Below are 18101 nucleotides of genomic sequence, written 5' to 3' on the forward strand. Positions count from 1 at the left end.
TTATTTGTTGTTTGTGTGGAGACAGGATCTCACTATGTAGCCCAGGCTTGCCTCGAACTCACAGAGATCCATTTGCCTCTGTCTCCCAAGTGCTGGGATGGAAAGTGTGCGCCATCCCATCCAGCAGTGTTGTTGGTATTGTCTGTATTCGAGGTTTAGTGTAGGTAAGGCTTGCCCCAAACTCACTGTCTTCCTCAAGATGGCCTTAAATCATGATCTTCCTGCCTCAGTCACCATCTATCTAAATACTATCATTATTTTTAACATTTATAAAAATGGTTATCTTTTCAGGTCGATTATAGATAGGTAAATTCATAGTTTCAAAAAAATAATCTCCATAATTCTCAGAGAGTGTACTTATTAGCTAGCCCAGAGCACATCAAGTCCATCTACTGTGAACTGCTGAAAGGTGCCTCTCCTGAGATTTCAGTGTTACGGATCATAAACTGCTGGAGAATCCCAAGACATCCTAAGTTGTCTGATCGGCTAGTCCGCAGCAGTAAACCGGAGCAATGCCCAGCCCAGTGCTGAGCTTATATACACACAGACATGGCTCCAAGGGATCCAAGACTGGGTCCTCACACTGGATTAGCACCCACTCTTTACTCACCGAGCCATCTTCCCAAACCCTACTCTTGCTATTTTGAAGGATTGTAGCCCAGGGTGGCCTCAGATGTATTCATTCCTGTCCACCAAATTGCAAACAAATGGGCAGATCTTTTGAAGACGTGTAGACTGTGGGTAAATGGAGACAGATAGAACAATACTACCTCTGACTGTCTGGAAAAGCACAGTAGCACAGGGCTCCTGTGTGGCGCACCATCCTCTGTGGGTGGAGCACTTGCTTACACAGCAGTGCTTTCTCCATCTTCTCAATGTGTTGTTCTCACTCTCTGTAGGCACCCAGAGCAGAAGGCCAGTGTAAAATGAGGTTTATACAAGGCCTCATGTGTTAGCCTCCTATGTGCTAGGATTACATACATGTGCTATCATGTCCAGTATGTGCTGCCTTTAATGAAAAGAAAGGGGGAAAAAATGTTCAATGCATGTGCCCACCCTAAAGATAAAGACCGTCTTGTGTGCCTAAGGCCTTTAGCACAATGCCTCTCTTAGTTAATTCTTATTAAATATGAATGGATTGCTAAACAAAGATATTCTTTGATTGAGTACAGCTGTAATTTTATTTGCTAATGGGACTCAAGGACTCCTCTTTCTTTTGATTAAAACACTTTAGGGCTGACAGAATTGTCCCCGCATCTCGAATGCCCTTTCTGCAGTTTGTCGTGTCAGCCTGCTGGGATCATCCCGATCACGCAATTCGTGAATGCCCCCAGAGTCTAGTGAGCACTGATCGGTATCTAGAAGAGACAAATAACTGTCAGGCATTCTCATGACGTGGCACGACGGTGAAGATTTATCATGAGCAGCATACACTGCTCCTTGTGTAATCTCTGTGGGTTTTATTTCCCCAGGTCAAAATCCAGTTTTGATGGTTCCAATCTGTTGAGTGATAAGAATGACTGCAAAACTGAAAACAAGACTGACTCTAAGACCGAAAGAAAAAAGTCTTCATCCTCCAGCCAGGTAATGAGGGACGGCAGTGTGTACTAGCTCTGAGGGTAGAGCAGCCGTTGGAGCTGATGGAGAAAAGGAATCCTGAAATGCAGCTTTCTACTAACCAGGGCCAAAGTAGACAAGGGCTTTAGAATATGTGGAAGGACAGATGGACGCTGTTCCTCCAGCCTATTAGATTCCACAGCAGATCCATCTGTACACATGGAGAGACAGAGTACTTGGCTGTAGAGCTGGGGCTGCCAGTCACGTGCTTGTCTGACACCTTACAGAACATGGGGGGTGTGGTATCCACGTACTATAATACAGTCTCATCAGATCCCCAGCACACAGAGAAGCAAGACCTATGAACACACAGGTCACACCTTGTGAGGAGTCACATCAGCTCTGTGCTAAGTACACCCAGAGAAACAACAAAATCCAGGTCTGTGTTATGCAGCACCTTTCCTGGGGCCAGCTTTTGGGAGTTTGGGGTTTATATTGGGGTTTGTTGCTTTGAGTTGAACCCAAGTCCTCCCTTTTGCCATGGACACACTCTACAACTGAGCAAAACCCTTGACCCCAGTTTTTTGAAGTTTGTTGTTGTACATAACTCCCCTAAATACATGAATAAGTGCCTTCTAAGAACTTAACAAAACAGTTGGCATAGGTATGAAATTTAAGTATTTTTAATTTCTACAGCTGTCCTAACGAGGTGCGTGTTTTATAAAGATTGTTTTTTATACTCTTCCATAGGGGCCAATCAAGTCAGATATTATATTTAACTGTTCTCTCTCTCTCTCTCTCTCTCTCTCTCTCTCTCTCTCTCTCTCCCCCATCCCCCCCTCACTCTATGGCTGCCCATTATAGCCCAGGCTGGCTTTGAAGATGGGGTCCTCCCACCTTAGGTTTCCTAATACCCAGCATTACAGGTAGAGGCAAAGACTTCAAGTTCAGGGTTATCCAAGTGCAAAGCTTCTAAGATCTATACCTAGATGAGCAGCTATGCTGGAATATTTGAAATTAAGTGTGCAGTCCATACTATCTGTAACTATTAAAACGAAACACTCTGTGAGGCCCCCACCCCAGCCTCCCACAGGGCATATATAGCTTTCATCACCTGATGCAGGCTTGAAGACATACAAATTCAAGTCTCCTAGGATGGAAGACCAGAATGGGAATCATCATAGGAAGAAATTCCAGAACTCTGATGCCATATGCACACATGGGAGGCAGCACTCATTAATTCACCTTGCATAAGATGTCTGTCTGTTAAACAGCTGACTTGTTGGCGCCATCTGCCATCTTGATGACCTGATCCATAGGTTTTCTTAACGCCAATAGAAGGGTTGGCTTTGCTGTTGAGAGCTCTGCTATTCGGATAGTGCACCATCAAAAGCCTATTTTCCAGACTTCTTATAACAGTGGTTCTTAACCTATGGGTCTCGATCCTGTTAAGGGTTGAATGACCATTTCCCTAGGGTCACATATCAGACATCCTCCTGTCTGATATTTACATTGAAATTCTTAACAGTAGCAAAATTATAGTTATGGAGTAGCAACAAGAACAATTTTATGATGAGGGCCACCACAACATGAGGAACCTGTATTAAAAAGTTTCAGCATTAGGAACATTGAGAACCACTGTCTTATCACATATTTTCTCAAAAGCATTCTAGAGCTCTCTCTCTCAGTCACTATGTGGCCATGTTCCTCAGCATCTCTGATACACAGTGTCCTAATCCTGGAATGGGGTACTTGGGTTTGGGGTGGAGACGATGCTTGTGGTAAGCATTGTCCTATTATCTCCATAGTTGTGGAGACAGGTGTAATTTGCAATGAAGCCAATTGTAGTCCTTCAGGCCCTTGGGCCTTGTGTTGCAACTGGAGTGTTATGCCCCGCTCTTCTGCCTCTGACATCATGTGCTTTCATGGGCACATAGTAACAGTGGCCACGAGTTTTCCTGAGTGGTGGACTCTCCCACCTCAATGTAAGCCTGGAAGTATCCTAAGGCAGGGAATGCTTTTGACATCAGGCACAGAACAAAGAAACTAAGGCCCTGGGAAGCTAAATGATGAGGGCGTGACCACACACCAAGGCAAAGTAGAGCCGATGACTTCAAGTTCAGGGTAATCTGAGTGAAAAGCTCCTAAGCCCTGAACTTTCCCACAGTGCTTAGGTATGTGTCATTGGCACATTCCTGGCCAGAGTCTTCGGATGTCATCTCCTGACTTATTAGGGGTACCTTTGCCCTGTCAGATGCTCGGCTGACCTCCCAGCAAGGTGTTAATTATGTTGGAACATGAACCTAGGTGACCCTGTGTCCCCTGTGTCTCATTGAAGGATTGAGTTGGAAAATTAACCAGTTTAAACTAGGGTTAAAAACGTGTGATGGCTGAAAACTTATTGATGGTGTTGATGCCTGTGTTCCTCCTGCAGTACAAGGCGAACATGCACTTTCACAAGTTATTCCTTGATGTCCCAACTGAAGAGCCACTGAGGCAAAGTAAGTCCTATTTAATTTAAACCTGTTTACTTAGTTTTTTTTAATATATATTTAAAAGGCTGGCTAAGGGAGCTGAAGACATGGCTCAACAGTACTTAGGTTTAATTCCTAGCACCCACATGGCATCTCACAACTGTCTGTAAATCCAGTCCTAAGGAGCCAATGCCCTCTTCCGGCCTCCAAGGACACTAGGCATGAACGTGGTGCATAGACATGCATGTAGACCAAACATACATACACTTAAAAATAATATTTTAAAAAGCCTTTTGGTTTTCTTTTTGAGTTGTCTAAGAAATATGGGAGAAGGAAAGGACATTTCAAGGACTCAGTCACCAAGAAAAAAAGTTTCTGAAAGTTATAGGTCATGTCATGACGGTAATGCCAGCTGTGCTCACCTCTCCCTAAGACCTTAGAACATAAGACAGAAGGAATAGCCAGTCTCGTGATACGGAGTCATCCAGGAAGGTTCCACAAAGATCTCCTTGCCATTTCCATCCATGCTGAAATGTGTGTGAGTGAATCATCCTGAGATTTGGGACAATAAGCCTAGGGCAGGAAAAGGTGCCACAGGAAGCTAAAAGAAAACACAGTTCCCGGTGTACAGAAGTAGCCACACCCGTGCTATGCAGGGCAGAGTGGGCACGTGTCCCAGCATGCCAGCTCAGCATCTGGCTCATCACAACTCTACCTTCCCTCGGTGTACACTTGTTAAGTCAAGAGGTTGGTTCCTGCCATGATCCCCTGGCAGAAGGTGTGTTCATGTGATCTTCCCCCAGTGAGACCATCTATTTCATCAGTGAGTCATTAGGATCCTGGGAAGAGCGTTTATATTCACATGCAGATGACACAGTTCTAAAACACCATGGCTTGGTTTCTACGGGGCAGTGGTAGACCTGGCCTCCCATTTTTTACTCTTATTCTAAGTCTCTAAGACTTTGAATTGAAAATACGTTTGAGCTACCCACCACTTCATTCTACTTAAAATTGACTCTGGGGCTAGGTCTCGTGGTGTGTGCCTGTAATCCCAACACTCCAGAGACTAGAGCAGGAGGATGTCAAGTCTTAGGCCATCCAGGTCTAAATCTTGAATTCCAGGCTAGCCTGAGCTGTGCAGCAATACCTTATCTAAAACAATAAGTAAATAAAAATAATAAAATAAAATTAACTGATCAAGAGACGATCGTACAGCCAAATGTAGTACGTTCACATATCTCTGTAAGTGCAAAAAACACATACAGCCAAGAAAGTAAAAAATGAAGACCATTTGTTATCTGCAGTGGGTAAAGAGCACAGAAGTTATTTCCAAAGCAATGCTGCCCTCAAAGGAAGGGAAAGGAAGCCTAGGGCTTTTATTCTGGGAAATATTTAAACAAGAAATCATTTTGGGGGTGGGTATGTGTCCGAGCATGCTCATTTTAAGGTCATAGTTCAAGAAGAAAACATGGCAGACACACTTCTGGGCATGCTATCACCCAAACTCACTGAGCACCTGTTTGAAAGTTAAAGTATCAGACCTGAACATCTTGGGGGCATTCACAGTCAGTATCACAAAGATGATGAGCAAGACCATCTCTGGCCATGTTAAGCTTCCTTTAGAAAGTTTCACAGAAAAGCAAACAAAATAGCAACAGCAAAACAAGACAAGTCATTCTGAAGTTGTGTAAAATGTAGATGTTGGCGCTAAAAAGGCCACTTAGTCACTAACATTGGAACTTTGGAGTATAAGGGTATATTCAGTGACCAGTATAAAGGCAAATGCTTATTTGAAGTTGAAATCATGGAAATAGTAGTGGTTTGCTGAGATTCTAAATCGGGCTGTTCTACCTCTTTGTCTCTTAGGCTTTACCTGTGCTCTCCAGAAAGAAATTCTATACCAAGGAAAGCTCTTTGTGTCGGAAAACTGGATTTGTTTTCATTCCAAGGTCTTTGGAAAAGACACTAAGGTTGGTGTGTTTAGAACAGTATTTTTTTTTACACATCATAAATAGAAATTGCTTTAAAATTAACTATATTTATAAATGTTTCCATCGTGAGTCTGACTTTATATTACATTTCCTTAGTTGTGCTTTCAAATTTGACTTCTCTAAATGCCTCCAGATGATTCGGACTTCCTCCCCACCCCCACCCCACCCCCAGGCAGCATTTGCTCGATCCTTTCCTTATGCACATCACCTTGTGCTTCTCCTATCCTTCAGCCTGAACCCCTTTTACTCACATATCATCAGAGACACCAAAGTTGTTTTTGTGTGTTTCTGGGAAATATGCCCTAGTCAGTTTCAAAGGCATTCATTAACAACCAAGACACATGGCTGGGCGTGATGGCTCAGCCCTGTAATCCTGACAAGAGAGCTGCCGTGAGTTTACAGCAGGCTAGGCTACAAGTGAGCTCCAGGCAAACCTAACCTACTATATATGACTCTGCTTCAAACAACCTCCCCCCACCCTGCAAAAAAAGCACTTTTAAAAATTATCCATATTTTGTTGTATCCATAGCAATTACTAGGACAACGGGTTTGTAAGTGAATGTCTTATTCTCACCAGCATAAGGGAGCTGGAACAGAATGTGTAAGGCTTTGTCTGTGGAAGCCAGACCCTCACAACTTTAAATGTGCCCTGGTGTGGCCACCTTTAGGTCTCTATTAAACACAGGTTTGAGCTGAGCTGTGGGACACCCAGAGCTTGAGAACAACCTCAGTGACAGAGGAAGTGGCAGCTTCCCCAGGCTCCAATTTCTGAAACTGTCACACAAAGAGGGAAAACGAAATCCTTGCCAGTGAACTAGGGTTCATTCAGGCAGACAGAGGTCTGAGAAGTAACTTCCTGCTGTGCATGGCCTCTGTCAGTGAATTTTCAGTTACTGTGCCTGAAAATTATGAATAAGCAGTTTTCATTCCTGCGAAGTAGCCACTTATGAACTCTTTGAAGTAATTACACTATATCTAAACGTTCTCCCAGAAGCCACTGGTAACCCTATAAGAACCATTCAACAAACATAAAGGATATTCTCTAATGTGCTGATGTTAGCTCTGGAGGGCAGCATACTCCATGTTGTGTTTTATATATGTTTATTGTACGCTATTCTTAGGCATTCTCTGAATTAATACAGTGCAGAGTAGTATTCTACCATAATGCTAGATTTCAGGATTGTAAGAAAGTGGTCATGGGGTCCAAGGAGGATCGGGTCTCGCTTTTTAGTGGGATAAACACATTTCTAAATTCAGAGTAAGTCTGTGTCTCTAAGCAGGGTCGCAAGGACTAAAGACATTCTGAACAAAGGGTTTCTCTTTTTTAATGATGTGTAAGTTCATGAAGACAGCGAGTGAACTTCAAGCCAGTGTGATTTAGTGGTGGTTTGAAAATTCTGCTTTTGCCGGGCGGTGGTGGCGCACGCCTTTAATCCCAGCACTTGGGAGGCAGAGGCAGGCAGATTTCTGAGTTCGAGGCCAGCCTGGTCTACAGAGTGAGTTCCAGGACAGCCAGGGCTACAAGAGAAACCCTGTCTCGAGAAACCAAAAAAAAAAAAAAAAGAAAAGAAAAAAAAAGAAAAACATTCTGCTTTTACTTCAATGACCAAAAAAAAAAAAAAAAAGGTAAAATGAGGTTTTTAATGCGTGGACACACTTGGGTTTCTTTTGTATGAATTATATCTAAACTTCAGATTAGCAGGAGAAAGAATAGGAACCATTGATATCGGTTTGTCTTCTTCCCACTCCAAAGATGGTGTCAAAAGAGATTTGGGCTTCAGAAATCTTACAGAATTCCCTCATGGGTCAACAGACCTCAGTCCAACATGATGTACTGTAAACTAATGACTTCCAGGGGACCTTTCTGAAAGCATCCCCTGAAAACAGGTTACTGGATTCACCTTACTTGAGTGAAGGACTTCAGCCGGGGGTAATTTCAGTTGCTGATAAAATTAACACACATCTTATATAGTGTCACCAAAACTCACTTTATCTTTATCTCGTGAGTTATTCTGCTGTAATTTTATAGTCATGGAATAGATGATTCAAATTCCTCATGAGTCTTTTGTGTCTCAGAAAAGCCTAAATGCACGGCCCCTTGTATTTCACTGTGTGTTTGTCACTGCTCAGAAACTGAATTGGACTCATTCTGAGCTCATTGTTTTCTTAGTAGATCCCAAGTTCTTTTTTCCAAAGTCCCAACCTCACAATATCTCCTGCCCTTGAAAATGTCTCTAAAACAATAGCTTCTAGAAAAGTATCTAAGTGAGATTAGTCCCTCATTATTCAGTCCTCCTTCCTAGAACTTGGCTTGGCAGAGGCTAACCCAGCTCATAGACCCAAATGTGAACGCATATTAAAAGTTAAAAGCTTGTTTTCATTCCTTCTTATTTACAGAAGCAGTGCAAGCCACACCCCTTTTCCCCACTGACCTTTTTTAAAAATAATGATAATAATACGTGTTCACATAAGCATGTATACCCATGCAGTGAGTCAAATCATTTTTTTAAATCATGTATGTGAGACTGTTTGGAGGTTCACAGTGATAGGATCATCTCCACTTGAAGCCAAACAGTGGTGGTCATTGTTGTCTGTGTCATCTGATATTCTTGTAGCATATCATATGAGAGGAAATGAACGGTTAGGGTCAAAGCAATTCCCATCCCAATGGTTCTAAGTTCTGATGTACAGAATCTTGAATAAGCTGTGTATCTTTCCAAACAAATTTCATGATCTGATCTCTAAGCCTTCAAGGATCCTCATAATTAAATAACAGCCTTGCTTGATAAAGAAGAATTAATGATACCATTGTGGGTAATTTTTTAAAGGATTTATTTATATATTTTATGTATGTGAGTACACTGTAGCTATCTTCAGACACACCAGAAAAGGGCATCAGATCCCAGTACAGATGGTTGTGAGCCACCATGTGGTTGCTGGGAATTAAACTCAGGACCTCTGGAAGAGCAGTCAGTGCTCTTAACTGTTGAATCTGTTGCTATTTTTTGAGCCAGAAAAAAATTTTTTTTAATGTTGAGCATTCTGATATCATGAGACAAGTGAGGAATTTGGTAAACGTTTTTATTCACAACTGATGTCCTCTAAACCTTACCTTATTTAATCCAAACATCTAAGTATTAATAATGAAGGCTGTTTGTACTTACAAATCAGCAGACAGAAGCTTTGCATGGCTAGCCCATCAGGCAGAGAAGGGCATGAAAACAGTAACAGGATTGGATTCAGGAGTAAGACTTTCTGTCCAGCGTGTTTTCCCCATCCATGTGGCTCAACCCAGGAACTGACTCTGGAGCACACGCTGTAAGTCCCAGGTTTTCATGAAGCCCTGAGCCCAGATGTGTGAACATCAGTGTAAATGCTATGTTCTGTTACCATGTCTAGAGCTTCCCAGCTATGCCTGTAGCTGTGGAAACCCCAGTCTGAACAGTTCAGTGATATGTCCCCCTCACTGCCAGGTTCCCTATTCTTCATGCATCCTGGAGAACTTACCTACTGGTGATGTCCTTAGCCAGGTGTAGCTTTATTGTGTTGTGTGTAAAGTCTGAGCTGCTGTTGACTTGATGGCTCTGTTTCAGATCTCTATCCCAGCTTTCTCGGTAACCTTGATCAAGAAAACCAAAACTGCCCTCCTGGTGCCAAACGCCCTGATCATAGCAACAGTCACAGACAGGGTGAGTACAGCAGCACAGGGCCACCTGTGCTCTGCCTGTTGTTGTTTTCCTGTCCCTTCTTGTTGCTTTTGTTCTTTTGAGGTTTGGTTGTTTTTGTTGTTGCTATAATTTAATGCATTTCAATAGCACATTTACAGGAACAGCACAGAAGGCAAACAACATTAAGCATAATGCATTGTATGTAGAACAACTCTGAGAAGTCCGCCAAATGCATGAAACCTACTATGTGCTAAAAATGCTTCCCTCACTATATAGTTGAATCCAGCAAGAATTTTATTCATTAAAAAGAGATCCCAGGGGCCTGGCAAGATGGCACAGTGGATAAAAGTGCTAACTGTGCAAGCCTATAACAACTAACATCCAGTCACCAGATCCCACAATGGAAAAAGAGAACTACCTACCAAAAGCTCTGCTTTGACCTTTACATGTGCCCACACATACATCACACAAATGCAATAATAATAATAATAATAATTAATAATTAATAATAATAATAATGGATAAAAGTAAGTTTAAGGCCAGGCGTGGTGATGCATGCTTTTAATCCTAGCACTTGGGAGGCAAAGGCGGTTTAAGGCTAACCTGATCTAAATATAGAATTCCAGGACTCCCAGGATGAGAGAGAGAGAGAAAGAGAGAGAGAGAGAGTCCTTGTTTCAAAAACACCTGATCTCTGTATATTGGAGGGAGCTAATTCAGGAGAATCATAGACTTGAAGCCAGCCCAGACTACGTAGTGAGATAGATAGATAGATAGATAGATAGATAGATAGATAGATAGATAGATAGACAGATAGATAGATATTCTGATAAACTATAAAATGAATTAACATGCCTATTTTTATTGCTTTACATACAAAGAGCTATTGAGCTCTTACTCTTTGCCAGGTCTACATCAAGTGCTTTCTTTGTTTTCTAATTGATTCATATGCACCCCATAGGGAAAGCATACTTAAGCAGTTTCCCATTATTATCCCTTAGTAAGTGTCAGGGCTGGACTCTGCACCCAGACCTGCCCAGTGCCACAGCCCACAGCGCCCAGTGCAATGCTGACTTGGAGTTTGTGTCATTCTCTTGGTGGTGAATGAGAGAGATCATTCAAACTCAGGAAATGGATGTCTGAGAGGATTCCGTGACACACACGTGGAGAAAGCCAAAATTTTTTTAAATTTTGTAGATGTACCATTTGCACAGAAGAAAAATCTTTCTGTATGTCATTTGTTTCCAAAATATTTGTCTAGCTTTGATTTTTTTTAACCATAACTAACAAGTATCCAGTGTGTGTGAGGGGGAGGGGGAAATCTCCATATTAGTACAAGGAAGAACCTGGAAGAGACATGAAAAAGAGCAACCCTATTATAACTGCTGGGAAATCTTTTGCAGAAATGCAGGTCAGAGCAGAGAAAACAGACCTCCTCTGGGAATCACAAAATACTGGAGAGGGGAGGAGACTTTGGGAGTCCCAGCTGGCATCAGAGCCTTGCCTGGGTGCCCTGTTCTCTCTCATCAATGCTCTTAAGGGGTACCCATGTCATCCTTTGGGAGCCTCCATTTTGCTCTGTTTTATTGTGCTTAAATTGAATGTGGGGGTTTTATTACTATAATAAGTGGGATATGAGGAGCCGGAGATGTGGCTCAGTTGGTAGTGCTTGCCTAGCGGCAGAAACCCCTGGATTCAATCCTCAGTATCACATAAACTTGGCATAGTGGTACACATCCATAATCTCTGCACTTGGAGATGGAGGCAGAACTGTCAAGAGTTCAAGGTCGTCTCTGGCTGCATCGTGAGTTTGATGCCCGCCTGGGCCACACGGCACTCTGCCTCAAAAGAAAGAAGAAAAAAGACACATAGGGAAATATACCTATTTTATTCCAGAAATGAAATAAAATTTGAATGTTCAGATGAAAAAACTGAGGTTATAGCTAAAGTAATGGTCTTTGTCATTTGAAAATATAAAAACTGGGTGGGGCAGTGCATCCAAGTCTGATGACTTGAGGTCAGTCGTCAAGAACCACATCTTGGAAAGGGTTGTCCTCTGGTTTCCACAGGGACACCGTGTCACGTGCGTGTGTGTCCCACACATTAAACGTAATTGAAAAGAATTATAAGAAAACACAAAAACTACATGACAGGTGTATTTTGAACTCTGAACTCTTGGCTCCATCTTATTTTCCAGTACATATTCGTTTCCTTGTTGTCCAGAGACTCAACATACAAACTGATAAAATCTGTGTGCGGACACCTAGAGGTACGTATGACGTGGGATCCTGTGCTGCCTTTCTTCCGTATTTCTTAAGGTCTGTCATTGATCTGGGTTTTCATTTTATGCCTGATTTCAGAACACAAGTGTCGGTAACAGTCCCAATCCATTTTCTGCTGAAAATAGTTACCGGGCAGAACGCCCTTCATCTCTGCCTCTGGTAAGTCACCTTGTTGTGCCTCCTTCTGGAGCCTCAAAAGATTACCAAGGAGCCGACTCTGATGCAATTGCAGTAGGGTCTTTATTCAAACTCAAGCTTGGACTACACTACTTTCTCTGAAGCAGCAGGACAGGAAGGTGAAACCCCAGTCTCTCAGAGGGACAAGGTTTTATAGGAAATGGCAAGCAAGCAAGAGGGTGTCTAGCCTGGCACCCTTCTGATTGGAGGATTGTCATGGCCTTTAAAATAATTGGCTGGTGCTGGCAGCCAAACCATAAACTTAACTTCTGGTTTCCTGGTAGGTGGTTGTTAAGAAATGAAGTGCCAGGGGCAAACTTGTAACCTGGAGGCACAGGTTTGTTGGGGAGTAACCCAGAAACTGGTGCTAGAGAGCTCAACCTTAGGCAGGTTCCCTAAGATGGAGTTTGAACCCAACATCTGGTATCTCAACTTAATGATCAAGATCCACAAGCAAAGGAAGGAGCCATGGCTACATGTGCCCACACCACAACCAGGGCTTAGGAAGAACCCATGACCAGAGTAGTTGAGGGACAGCTGCAGAGCACAGCATGTTTCTACAGAAGCAGAGGAACCAAAGGAGGCCGCTCTTTTTCTAGTAATTTAAGGGTCGTTTTACACAAAGAAGAAATGTGATAGTGAGATTGGAGATACATATGATGGCTGGCACACACCTCTGAGGTCAAGGCAGGAGAGTCCAAGGTTAAAGGTCATCTTTAGTTACACTAAGGTTTGGGGACCAGCCTGAGATAGGTGAAGATCATGTCTCAAAGAAACAAAATAAATATGAATCAGTCAATCATATTTTCAACTTTTTTCCCCTATCAATCTTTGTAAGGAGTCAAATGAATGTTGAGATGGCCCAAAGACAGCAACTCAAGCACACAACTTGCTCCTTTGTTTACCTCAGTCTAAATTGTTAAGAGCTCAGACTAATTCGGCCTTTGCCAGGACCAGTTAGGAACACCATGCATTTCCTCGGGTCCTAAGCACTTCAGGGAAGCCAGTGGAATACAAATCAAAACACCTCTCTCTGCCTGTGTTCTCTACTCCTGTCTGCTTCCCATCCTCTGTACTGTAGACCTGGTCTGATCTAGTTTAAAAGGCTACAGCTCTGTTTTCTCAGTCTTAATTTTCCAGAAGTGGGGTTTTTTCCCCTTTCCTGTGTCCAGTGTCATTTTTTTAAGTTATAATTTGACTGTACCTTTTTCTGCATATTTGAACTTGGACTTGAGCTGTCTGTCCAGCCTTCTCTCACGATGTCTGCAGCAGTCCCCTGAGATGCCTCCACCTCACACTTAGCAGTTTCTCTGTCCCCAGCCATCCAGTGCTTTCTCTAGATGTTTGTTTCAAACAAGCTGTGTACTGTTCATTAAAAGAATTCTAACCATGTAGAAGGCTCTCAGTTTCTGTCACCAGAGACTCCTGGGTTAGGAAATCCTGTAATGTAGGTTAACCCATGCTTCATTTCCATGTTTTATGGGTCAGCCCTAAGCGAGAGGACTGGCATCTATAAAGGCCTGCCTGTTTCTTCCTCTTGTTGTCTCCCTCAGGATTTCAATGATGAATTCTCAGACTTGGATGGAGTGGTTCGACAACGAAGGCAAGACCTGGAAGGGTACAGCAGCTCCGGCTCCCAGACTCCAGAATCTGAGAACTCTCGAGGTCTGGGGAAGTCATGTCTTGATAAAGATTTTATGCCCCACAGAACACCCTTCCCTCACCCTCACTCAACAAAACAAAAACAAGGCTCACCCTTCTTTTCCCAATTAACAGTTGCAAAGGAAATCTAGGAAAAGGGTTCCTAAGAAAAGGGATTGCCTCCATGGCGAAATCCATCTGCTTCGTCCATATTTAACAGACATCTCTTAAGTCAGTGGTTCTCAATCTGTGGGCCGTGACCCCTTCAGAGGTCAAACAACCCTTTCACAGGGGTCACTATCAGAAAACATGGATATTTGCATTATGATCCATAACAGTGGCAAAATTAGTTACAATTATGTTTTATATAATTATATGAATGTATAAAAAGTAGCAAGGAAAATGATTTTATGGTTGGGGGTCGCCACAACATAAGGGTATTAAAGAGTCATTACATTAGGAAGGTTGAGAACCACTGGCTTAGTTGACATGCTAGGGTGGCCAAGAGAAATCAACACAAGGTTTCTCACCTACTCTAGTAATAATAATAGCATGAGTAGTGAACACATTGTATGTTCATGGATGCCAACCCAGCATCCTTGCATCATTTTCTTATGAACTTTGGGTTTCAGTCTCTAGGCACCACATGCCACTCATGAGAGATTCACATCATAGCCAATATGCAGATAAAGGAGTCATGGGTTTTGTAGCCAGTCCTATGAGTTTTAAGTATATCAGGGACCAAAATGACCTTGCCTCATTTTCTTGACAGACTTCCATGTGACTGAATCTCAGACAGTTCTGAATGTCACAAAGGGAGAAACAAAACCATCTCGGACAGATGCCCATGTGAGCAGAGCACCTGATGGAAAAGCCAAGATCCTGCCTGCCCATGGTGAGGAATGGGATTATTGATAGGTTGGTAACATGTAAAGAGCCCACTGTTTCACACAATAATTGCCTCTCATGGTCCCTCCCTTCCTTTCTGTTGTATGTCTGTCTTAGTTAGGGTTTCATTGCTTTGAAAAGACATCATGACCAAGGCAACTCTTATAAAGGACAACATTTAATAAAGAATGGGTTACAGTTTCAGAGGTTTATTCTATTTCCATCACACTGGGAAGCATGGCAGCATCCAGGCAGACATGGTGCTAGAGGAGACAAGAGTTCTACATCTTGATCCACAGGCAGCAGAAGAGACTGTGTCCTACACTGGGTGGAGCTTGACCATAGGAGACCTCAAAGCCAACCCCAACAGTGACACACTTCCTCCAGTGACACACTTATTCCAGCAAGGCCACACCTCCTAGAAGCACCATTCCCCATGGGCCAGACATTCAAAAGCATGAGTTTATGGAGCCATACCTATTCAAACCACCACATTGTCTTTCCATGTTAAATCCTGCTTATTATACAATAAGTAGTACCTGATTCTGGGGATCACTAAGCTTCTGCATTCTTCTCAGTGCTTTGAGATTATGAACCAAAAGTTGGTAACAAAAATCAAGTTACTGACTTGGTTTTTTATTTATTAACAACAACAACAATAGTAGTAGCAAGGATGGTGTTAGATTTTCCACTGACCCCAATACTTGGCAAAAATAAGCTTCTCAAATATACATTATTAGATGAAATAACTTGGGAAAAATGAACTTACTGGTTAAAATATCAACAAGGAGGCTTCCACTAATATTTTCTCTTCTACTTGGGATTAAACCTACCTCAAGTACCTCTCCCCTGCTGAAATATTGCAAAAAAAAAAGCATGCATGGGTGCTAAATTATTGCTCTTTTGGTTTCCACTCAACAGGTCAATCAGAAACTCTTGGGATTTTACATAAAATGGAGTCTCGGAAGTGCCCGACTCTCCATCATATCCTTATATTCTATGCAATTGTGTAAGTAGATGTGTAAGTAGTGTATGATCCTGCTTTGCAGGGGAATAAGCTCTTCTCCTTGCCAAGAGTCACTGTAAATTCCACTTGTACTCACTGACACAACCCACATATTTTCCTTGGCAATTTCCTTTCCTTTTTGGACATTCTCTCCCTCCTCCGCCCACTCCTGTCACGCCCTCCCCCCATAAGCTTAGGTTGCTTCTTATAACAATTGTGCTGAATCGACCAAAGAACCACGTTCTGAGCAACAGTCAGTAACTTCTGAAGCATCTTTGTTCGGCTTATTTATTTTTCTTTCTGTTCAACTTCTTTTGAACAGAAGCCAAGACATCATTCATCTTTCCACGGTATCATCCATCTTTAGTGACAAGTTAGACACAGACTTTTTTAACTTTTCATCAGCTTCCAGTCTATAACCAATTGCTGTTCTGAGAATAGCCAGTTCAGTTCTAAGGTGTCTCTTATACCCAAGGGAAATAGATATGCTCATCTGGTCCCCATTGAAGCAGGGAATTTGTGAGTCTCCAGGGAACAAGGTTTACTGCTCTTACCCAGGCTTCTGGAAGACGAAGAGAATACCAAAAAGGATGGGAGCTTTGGCTTAGACATCCAGCTTGAGTTTGGCCTTGAACAACTCTGTAAAAACAGCCACATTTCTGCACTTTGAGAAACTTGTGTGACAGGATTTTAAGTCTTCTTGCTGTGAAGGTTTTTTTTTTTTTTAAACAAAGTGGACTTTCTTTTTTTCTTTTTCTTTTTTTTTGTTTTTTTGTTTTTTGTTTTTTTTTAATTTTATTTTATTTATGAGTACACTGTAGCTGTCTTCAGACACACCAGAAGAGGGCATCCAATCTCATTACGGATGGTTGTGAGCCACCATGTGGTTGCTGGGATTTGAACTCAGGACCTCTGGAAGAGCAGTCAGTGCTCTTAACCGCTGAGCCATCTCTCCAGCCCCCAGCTGTGAAGTTTTATAACAAGCATCATTCTGGTTTTTCTTTTTCTTTTTTAAAATGATTTTTAAAATTTTTCTATTTTTAATTCTATTTGGATATTTTGCCTTACCTGTATGTGTATATACCACATGCATACCTGGGCCCACAGAGGCCAGAAAAAAGCATTGGATCTGGAGTTATAGGTGCCGTGAGCCACCCTGTGGATGCCAGGAATTGAACTCAGGTCCTCTAGAAGAGCAGCAAATTCTCTTAACTGCTGAGCCATCTCTCCAGCCCCTTAACTTAGACCATATTAAAGTCTCTAAATCCTTTATTTAGTTCTTACTGAAAATGTTCATCAATGGAAAAATTGCTCTGAGTTCACTGTTTTTAACCATCAGTTCCTGGCCATTAACATGGAAATTTCTCATTGCCCCTTTATAGTGTCTGTGTGCTGATCCTCTCCACCTTCTACATGAGATACAGGATTAACACTCTGGAGGAGCGCCTGGGGTCCTTGACGTCCATCATGGATCCCCACAGTACTGAGTAAGACGGCCTTCCAGTACTTGCTGTTCAGATTATTTTGACAGTTGACCTAAGTTTAGTATCCTCCTTAGCAAACACTGAGAATTCGTTCAGTGTGAGGCGATAAGTTAACTGAGTGTTTGGGTAAAGCAGAAGAGGGGTTCTAGAAATGAGTGGCTTAACCTTGCGTGACTCCTGTGCTGCTGTCCTGCCTCCAGCAGTACTACAAGAAATATGCCTAATAGTGTGTCATTCTGCTAATTATCCTAAGGTGGTGGTTGTGACCTTGACCTTAAACTGTTCACCCTCATCTTTAGAGAATGGTAATTTGTTTTTGAGTCAAAACATTTGTAAAAAAAAAAAAAAGGCACATGTCATGATATGTAATTGTTTATATTAATTAATTTACAGAACCCTTGCCCATATTCCTGATTACTAACTAGTTGAATGTGTGTCTGTAAATATTTTCTTCCATCACTTTTTTTTGAGACAGGGTCTCTCTACACGTGCCTCTCTACATAGCCCTTGCTATCCTAGCATTCATTAACCAGACAGACCTTGAACTCACAGGGATCTACCTGTCTCCAGAGTGCTGGGACTAAGGGTGTATGACACCACATTTAGCCTCATCCATCACTTTCTGTAAATGTAACTTTCATTAGACAGATGTAATTGTCATATAGGAAACCTACTGCTGAATATGCTCACCCTTTCTAGATCTTTCTGAACTCTGGCTGGCTGGTTCAACTCAGCTGTTCGGGCTCAAACTCCTCTCCAAGCTGACTGATTCAAACTGGCTTCTCTTGGCTTCTGACTGAATTGCTCTGCTTGGCCTCAAACTGACTCCTTCTCATTCTCTGCTTGTTCTGTCTTCACCTGCAACCTGTCTCTATAAAACTGCCTCCTCTCTCTCTCTCTCTCTCTCTCTCTCTCTCTCTCTCTCTCTCTCTC

General features: G+C 42.3%; 1 protein-coding gene across 2 annotated transcripts in view; it reads left to right on the forward strand.

Moving 5' to 3' along the window:
• Gramd2b (GRAM domain containing 2B) overlaps window positions 1–18101 on the forward strand; it is a 96452-nt gene that overhangs the window by 69635 nt on the left and 8716 nt on the right. For both annotated transcript variants that reach the window (XM_028777176.1, XM_028777177.1), the window contains exons 3-12: window positions 1473–1584; window positions 3992–4058; window positions 5898–6001; window positions 9616–9711; window positions 11888–11959; window positions 12051–12131; window positions 13703–13814; window positions 14563–14685; window positions 15600–15687; window positions 17067–17171. In XM_028777176.1, the coding sequence (XP_028633009.1) occupies window positions 1473–1584; window positions 3992–4058; window positions 5898–6001; window positions 9616–9711; window positions 11888–11959; window positions 12051–12131; window positions 13703–13814; window positions 14563–14685; window positions 15600–15687; window positions 17067–17171 (960 nt within the window). The remainder of the gene's footprint in view (window positions 1–1472; window positions 1585–3991; window positions 4059–5897; window positions 6002–9615; window positions 9712–11887; window positions 11960–12050; window positions 12132–13702; window positions 13815–14562; window positions 14686–15599; window positions 15688–17066; window positions 17172–18101) is intronic.

Source organism: Grammomys surdaster, unplaced genomic scaffold (assembly GCF_004785775.1).
Source record: "Grammomys surdaster isolate TR1022 unplaced genomic scaffold, NIH_TR_1.0 278, whole genome shotgun sequence".
Lineage (NCBI taxonomy): Eukaryota > Metazoa > Chordata > Mammalia > Rodentia > Muridae > Grammomys > Grammomys surdaster.